The 8370-nt window shown below is 35.3% G+C and overlaps 1 protein-coding gene across 6 annotated transcripts in view; it reads left to right on the forward strand.

The window, feature by feature from the left end:
• The window catches only part of BCAT1 (branched chain amino acid transaminase 1), a 111154-nt gene extending 104186 nt beyond the window's left edge, over nucleotides 1-6968 (forward strand). For all 6 annotated transcript variants that reach the window (XM_057556666.1, XM_007194846.2, XM_057556667.1 and 3 more), the window contains one exon: nucleotides 752-6968. In XM_057556666.1, the coding sequence (XP_057412649.1) occupies nucleotides 752-793 (42 nt within the window). In that variant the 3' untranslated portion in view covers nucleotides 794-6968. The remainder of the gene's footprint in view (nucleotides 1-751) is intronic.
• Nucleotides 6969-8370: the final 1402 nt, after the last annotated feature.

Below are 8370 nucleotides of genomic sequence, written 5' to 3' on the forward strand. Positions count from 1 at the left end.
TATACTCCAATATAAAATAAAAAGTTTAAAAAAAAATCCTGTGATAAACCATAATGGAAAAGAATATGAAAAAGAATATATATATGTATAATTGAATCATTTTGCTGTACCGCAGAAATTAACACAATATTGTAAATCAACTATACTTCAATAAAATTTTTTTTTTTTTAAAGAGTTTCCTTGAGCCTCAGTGTCCTTAAATGAGAAGCTGGGCTTAAAAGTTCATTGCTCTTCACACTTGATTTTTAAGCTATAGAAATTTTCTGCAAATGAAACCTTTCCTGGAATCCCACTATATAAAACCAGTAGAAGTGGAATTGCTGTGAAGTGAAATCCAGAGCCCCACTTATGTGGCTCATCCCCTGCGTGCTAGATGGTCATTAATGTTCTTTCCAGTTCAGGAATTCTGATGTTTGTGTTCATTTCGACTCAAGTTATATTAGTACTAAAGAGGCAATTCATGTGGAAAGAGGACATGATCTGAGAAGCTAAATACAGAATGGCAATGAAAAGGCATATGTAAGGGACCTATACCAGCTATAAACCTGAGCTCCACAATAATTATAAAATTTGTGATTCTTTCCAGGTATTTGTTTACACATAGTCTTATTTTCAATGTGAATATGCTTTTAATGTTCAAAACAGAAGTGAACCTTTTGTACAATGTTGGTTATGTCATTAAGTTTATTTATAAGCTGTTCCTGCGCTGTGAGCTTTTACACTGAAACATGTTTTCTTGCTTTTGTTGTAGTATGGAAGAGAAGAGAGTGACTGGACAATCACAGTATCCTGAATGGAAAAGAACAGGCTATCATGTGTGTGCTCTTGGGACAGACTGTTGCATTTGAATTATGAGAAATTTCTTTGGCTACCTGTTTTTAGTTGTGCATAATGTAGTTTGTATTATCCGTTTTACCAGGGCGATTGTTTCCTCATGCCAGAGAAGATGAATTGCAATCATCCAGTGGTAGTTTATAAACTTGCTCCTAGAAGCTTACCTTACTTTCTCTAGAAAGATGAGAATGGAAGCCATCTAAGCAAAGAATTTTCCTCCATAACCTGAGTGCTTCCCTTGGTACTTCAATCAGATAAAAAAGTGTTTATTCTTCAGCATAAGTTACGTTCTGCTCCTCAACCAAGTGAGTGTTTTTTGTGTTTGAAAGCTGATCTGAGTAACTTTCATAGGTACCATTTCCTGCAACACATCTTCATCCTCAGAAGGTTGTTTTTTTTTTTTAAATCAAGACTTTGAGAAACTGGATTTCCTCCCCTCATATTTCTTTCCAGGTCCCCTAAGTCCGTCTTAGGGAAAATCTCTCCCTCCTTCCTGATGTCACGGTCTGCGCCAGGCTCTCCTGGTGCATCAGCAAGGCCCACCCCTGCCCTTTCCACATTGTGTTGTAATCAGCGGTCAGGCTTCACTACAAGACTGAGGGTCTTGTGCCTTATAGATCTTTGTATCCCCCTTCCTGGCACATAACAAGGAATGAATGAACGAACATGTACCTTCTATAGAGGTGTACCTTCTATGTTTCTATATTGTGAAATCTCTTTATTAGAATTTGTGATTGATTCTGACTTTGTCTGTATTTACCTCATATTGTCTTTATTTTCCGTGGACTGCTAAGTCATTAGAGATGCTCAGAGTCATAGTTTGTTGGAGGAATGATTTCTTATTTGAAGACTGTCTTGGAATTAAAGTAATAGCTCTAGAGAGATCGTGATACCATATCAACCAAATGGAAATGATATATGTTATGTGTTAAACACATAAATGTTGTGTTAAATACAAAATAAATCATATTTAGTTTTTTGATAGAAAGCAAAGAGGTATATACTCTGGTTTTTATACTCTGGTTTTATAGGTGCTCATTTCTGTTGGATGGGGATTGGATAAGCACATGGTTAGGGTACAGGGAGAGTGATTATAGATGATATTTTCCTTGTTTAGGAGCCATGAGTTAAAATTGTATCCTGGTTTATCTAGGGGAAAGTCAAATCTTGATAGAAAACATTTACTCTTGGAAGGTCAACTCTCAGACATTATATTTTGGTTTCCTTTAGTCCTAATAACTTTCATCTTGCTGATCATATTTCATCCTCTTTTCAGAGCAAGGAAAAAAATTCTAAAAGTTTTGACGTGCTGGAAAATTTTCCTTAAGGCATTTAGCAACATATAGCAAATGGGGCTTTGATTCTTTTCCAAGTCTTTTGGCCATAGAGTCTTTTTAGATAGGAACGGTAAAATGAAAATGAGGGAAGTATAAGATGAAAAGGAATGGTAAAAATATCTTTTAGGGGGCTTTTAATTGGCGATCTGAAGTCTTGGGAGAGTCTATTCTTTTTAGGTAGGGCTGAAGTGCTTTAACTATCCTCTGCACAACTTTGTTCACCAAGTAGCATTCTAAGAGTATACATTTGCCTTGACTAAATCCTGGGACCTCATTTTCAATATTGTAGTCTAGAAATGACTTAAGGTAATTCTAACCTGTCAAGTAGCCCATAATAACCAGACTCAACATTCCTATGAGAAATGGAAATCATCTATTTGCCACAAATACATTTTATACTTTGCATCTCTGAATTTAGTATGGCGAGACATGTTCGTTGTAAGAGTTGGAGAGCAATATGTCTTGACATTATGTCTGTGTGATTTCTTTCATCAAACCTTAAGAGCATTTTAAGCCCTTTCTACCAGACTCTGAAGATGAAGGATGTACATTTAAGGAAACAAGGTCTCCTAAAACAGAGAACACAATCTGCCATTCTCGTTTAAGTAATAAGACAGGAAATTGACTTTGACACTAACTTGTTAAATAGATTTAAAGGGAACATCTGCACATCTTTTTTCCTTGTGCACTATTTGTTTAATTGCAGTGGATTAATACAGCAAGAGTGGCACATTATAACTAGGCAATTATCCATTCTTCAAGACTTAGTTATCGTAACACTAATTGATCATTTAAAGCGTAAGATAGGCTAGCATTAGGAACATGTGAGGCTAATCTGCTCAAAAAGATCAACAAATTAATATTGTTGCTGATATTTGCATAATTGGCTGCAATTAGTTAATGTTTAATTGGGTTGATCAAATGGGATTCAGCAATTCACATGTGCATGAATATAAACAGAACTGGTGGCACTTAAAATGACAATGATTAACTTATTTTGCGTGTTCTCTTCCTTCCACTTTTTTTTCAGTTTTTACATTTCAGACCAAGTTCATCAGCCTTTTTCAAAACACATCAGTAGAAACCAAGATTTTAAAATGAAGCTTTCAGGCATTAGACAAAACCCGAGCATTTCCTAAAGCTATTCGCTATTAGGAATTTTCTTTGTTACAGTCATTTATCAAGGATTCAACTCACGATACACCAAAAGAAGAGTCCATTTCAGGAATGTGTATCGTGCTCCCCAGAACCTGCAGGACTGAATAAACTAGTAATACCTATAAAACCTTTACTTTCAAAAGGACAGAGGAAAAGTAAAAGGGAAAGAGGAATAAATGACTGAGAAAACTTGTTAGGGAATCACTTTTTTTTCTACCTGGTAAACACAGTTTATTCTTTTCTCAAAAGATTGTCACGAGAAAAAAAAAAAAAGATCAGAGGTAGCAAGAAAGCGCAGTGTCACATCGATTATATAACTTGGCAATGTCAGCCCTCCTGAAGATCTGGGAAGCCTACATTATACACCCTGGGTGAAAACTCTTCATCATATCTAGCTTTCCTGAAATCAGAGTACTCTGGGGCACTTAAAGGCAATTAATGAGTATATCTTGGTCAAAAGAATTGTAGGAACTTTTTTTATTAAAGCTTCGGTTTCAGCTCTGCTTTAGGGAGTTTGTGCTATAAAATTAGCTGCCAACATAAGCTTATTTATTTTCCCCATTCCCACTTAGTGCTCAATCACTGTATTCTTTTTCCTTTAAAAGTTCCTTTTTAAAATTATATGTTCACTTTACCCTTATGATTGGGAAAAATCTATTTTAAGCAGGGAACGACAACATTCATTCGCTTTCAATGAGTGATATTTTCTAAAATATTTAGAGCAATAAACATTCATGAGATGCACTAAAGCTTAGACAGGGGTTAGAGAAACATTGTAAGAGGGATCTTTGATTTCATGTCCTGATTCTAAATAGGATCCAAGAATTATTCCTTTAATGTGGATTTAGGATATGCAAAAACTTAAGTTATGAATAGTAATCCTGGTACATAATTTTAGTAGATGTTTATAACACCTATCACTTTGTTTTGCCACAAGTAGAATTTGTTCAGCTGTCTGTTTTCCAGATATCTCCTCACAAGAGGAGGCAGAGAGTACCACTCTTTCAATAAGCATTACTTATTAATTGACAAAGATCACAGAGATTATAATTAATTGGATCAGTTAACTTGATAAATGTTGATCGAGTACCCACAAATATGTGTCTAACACAACTCACAGTAGGGATTAGAAAGTTAGTTTTAGAAAATAAGTAGTATACAGACATTACCCTCATGGAGTTTATACTCTCCTACTTGAAGTTTTAGATATAAAAGTAATATTTAATACAGTTAGATGATAAGGAGACAAAGGTCAGAGCACATCTGTTATCAATGTGCTATCAAGAAATCACAATAAACATTTTCATCTCATTTTTAAAAGAAAGAATGTCCTTTTTTCCATTCCTTTCTTTCCTCTCGTGGGAAACTACTCAGTAGATTAGTATTTAGGGGTTCTTGGTGTGAATTACCTCCCGGTTTACTGTTTACTGCCAACCTGGTACATTTGTTAACTGCATTCCTTTGGAGCGATGTTAAGTTGTCATGGTACATCTAACAAAAGAACACCTCAAATTACAGCATCCTTGCTGATCTTAAACTCAAAGTCAGGTATTATTGAAATAAAATGTTCCTAGAGTGACTTTTTCTGGAAAATGTCAATTATGAATCAAACTGTTGAGACTGTTGACTTGAAAATGATGGATTACAGCTACTCAGAAAATAGCAGGTGGAAGACTAACTTTAATACTAAACAGGTTTTCACAGTTTGAGGTTTTAAAAGAAAGGCCATTTAAAGTATTGCAAAGAGATTCTTTTTTATCATTGCCAGAAAGTTCTTTTAAAAATACAAAGGTAGAAGAAAGTGATTTATTTTCCATCTTCAGTATACATACCATAGTAAAAAATTTATCAGATATTAATTTGAGGAAGTGATAAAGAAACATATCAATAGAATAGAAACATATCAAGTGTTTGGAGGTAAATAATTCCCTGGGATCAGATATATGTAAACATATTTGCTTTAGTGAATGATAAAGGCATGAAATTCAGTCTAAGCAAATGAGGTGGTCTTTAAAATCTGCTGGATACAAGTATTGAAGTTTTAAGTAATCTTTGTATACTTTCTGTCTGAAAGTATGTTTTGCATACCACATACCGATTAATAAGGTCTAAAACATGAGTTACATAATGTTCTACCTATGGAACCCACTGTTGGGATGGTAAAAATTGTGAGCTGTGATACGGGAATGAATTAAAATGTATTACCATTGACATGTATTTTCTCTACATGTCCACTGTCACAATGGCTAGGTTCCTTGTTACCCATCATTGAATGGAGACAATTGTAACTACAGAAGATGTCAGAGGAAGAACAAATGGTAGTAGAGAAAGAAAGGCAAAAAGTCGAACTTGCTTCTGTGCTGTCCAAGAGAACTCTTTCCTCATTCTCCCAGCCATCGGGATCTTCGGCTTTCAACATAGGTGCCAAGTACAAATAGTGCCAATTAGAAAGTGACTAAATATAGTGGCCAGCTTATCAGATAACCTTGAGATAATGATCTAACGGTCATGTTACATGGGAACTACTTTAGATTACTACCAATATGGTTAAGACTTTATAATTGCATAGTCTATAAGATCTATTTAGTCATTTCTTCAACCATTTTAAGATCTGTGAAGCTTCTTGAGACTGAATAAAAGAATAAGTGGCAAGGAGTAGATTGTGACTTCTTTTTCCCCTTGGGAATACTATTTGCCACCATCCCTGTTTCCTTGGTGAAGGTTAACTGATTTGGAAATTAGTTGAATTATTATCATTTTGTTTTTAACTAAAATGTACAACACACTGCTATTTCCTCAAGTTAATTTCACAATGGTCATTAAAGTCATTCTCAAGGTCGAGAAAGGAATACAAATAACCTGCCTCAATTTCTACTTCACTGATAAGTGTTTGAAGAGTGTTGGTATTCAAGAATATGGCAGTAAGTAGATTTTGAATGAAATTTTAAAGATAAGCTGGCTAATCTGTATGCACCTATAAATTCTGCAGATGGTCCCCTGTTGACGTAAAAGAATGCATGATCCCATAGTTAGCCAATAAATGGAGCCTAACCCCCTATGCTGAAGAATCTGTGCTTACTTGATATGGTGGCTGAGAGAAAAGTAGTGTGAGGAGGTAGTTTTTAAATCAGTTTATAGTTAGAAATGGGAGAATACCAGCTTAACTATGGAATTTTTAGAATGTGTTCTCTTGCATCTAAGTCTGATTGTAATGAAAAAGCCCCAGCCATTGCTTGTCTCAAATTTCTCTGGTTGTGTCGTGATTCTTGAGATTATCTTTAAGAATAATCAAGTAGAAAGAAATAAACATTTTATAAATAAGCCTTGGCTCTCATGAGCAATTGTTTAAAGATTATGTTAAAAGGATTTAAGCTCACTGAAAGCGTAATAATGGAAATGTGGAAAATATGGTGGGTAAAGGAAACTACCTCATTCTTCGAAGGTTTTGTAGAAGCACAATTAAGCATTCTAAAATGGCTTTGTTACATATGAACCATCTGGTGTGAAAGAACTGTATTTGTAATGTCTAAAGGACCTGGAATCATTGTATTTTGCTGGCAATAGACATATTCTTTATTGTTCACAGGTTCCTCATCAAATTATACACTGATTCTGTCATCAATAAAACAATTTCAAGGATTCCTGTTTGTGTAGTCTCTTGAAATCAGCATTGTTGAATGCATAAAATAATACTGCTTAATTACCATTTGTTTGATGTTCCAAGGTTTTTGGTCATGGGATGTAAATGTAGTGTGGTGTTTTTAAACCAAAATGACTTCGAGAGAGAGAAGGAATTAAGCACACCAGAAAGACCTGAAACCATACCCCTGGCTAGAGTCTAAATATGTCTCATATTTTCAAACATGTGGATAAGAAATTCAATGGGCATTTAAGAGTTGTCCTTTCCCTTGGTATGGATCCGTCTTTAGCAAAATTTAGCTTTGTCTTTTGCATTTTGAGCAGAATAAGGGAATGGATTACTTCTTCCCATTCACTGTCATGAATCTCACTGATGATACAACACACACCCATATGTGGCTTTAGAATAAAACACAATATAAAGTGAACGACATTCGATTTAAACTGAGAGAACATCAATGATGTGTCCTTTTCGTCAAACAGCGATGTGTATAAATTGCTCTCATAAGCACATATCTTTGAGAGAATAAAGCCAGATGCAGTATCTCTGACGGTCACATATTTCATTCATTTTCTTGTGATTTGTCCCAACAATTGCAAGTGCAGCAAAACCTAAGGCTTCTCAAGGAGTTACTGTAAACTGAACTTAAAAGTGTCAAAGTGCTCAGTGACCCTCTTCTCCCGACCCTGTCAACCTGTGAAAATATTGGCCTTTATCAAGATCTTTATCAAGAAGTCACGTGCAGAGTTTGGAAGGTCCAGGTGAAGGTTATTAGTCAAGTTCTCTGACAGTGTCAATGCTCAAATCCCAGAAGAGCGACAAAGATAGACCTGTCATTCCTGAGGGTGATGACATACATTCACTGGAGCTTATATGATTTATCAGATGAGACAGCGGTCCCCTTCAGGGTAGAAAGTGTCTCTTCTACATGGGTTTACTAACAGAAGCCAAAAAAACAAAAAACAAAAAAAATGGGGAAGGGGGCAATTTTCAGCCTTTGTAATTATTTTTCTGTTACATTGATTCGATTTGATGTTAAGCATATTTTTTGAATCAATAATTGATTCCACATACATGGCCTTTCATAGGTGCTTGACACCATCATATCTTTAGATGAAATGTTCTATGGTAGCCTGACACTATTTAAAATTGTGACGACTTGTAGAGTCACACTCCTGTAACCAACAAACCCACAGCCAACATGTAGACTCTTCTGTGTAGAATCATCACTGGGCTTGTTCTCTAGCTATGTCTTTAGGCAGCAAGGATAGTTTTGATTGAAACCCATGGTTCATTCTCTCCAAAGGTCGTCATCAGGAAGTCAATAGGATTTTTGAAAAATTACAACCCTAAAGAGGTGGGTAGAGTGTAACACAAGAGCTTCACTTATGAAAACATTTT

Source organism: Balaenoptera acutorostrata, chromosome 11, assembly GCF_949987535.1.
Source record: "Balaenoptera acutorostrata chromosome 11, mBalAcu1.1, whole genome shotgun sequence".
Taxonomy (NCBI): domain Eukaryota; kingdom Metazoa; phylum Chordata; class Mammalia; order Artiodactyla; family Balaenopteridae; genus Balaenoptera; species Balaenoptera acutorostrata.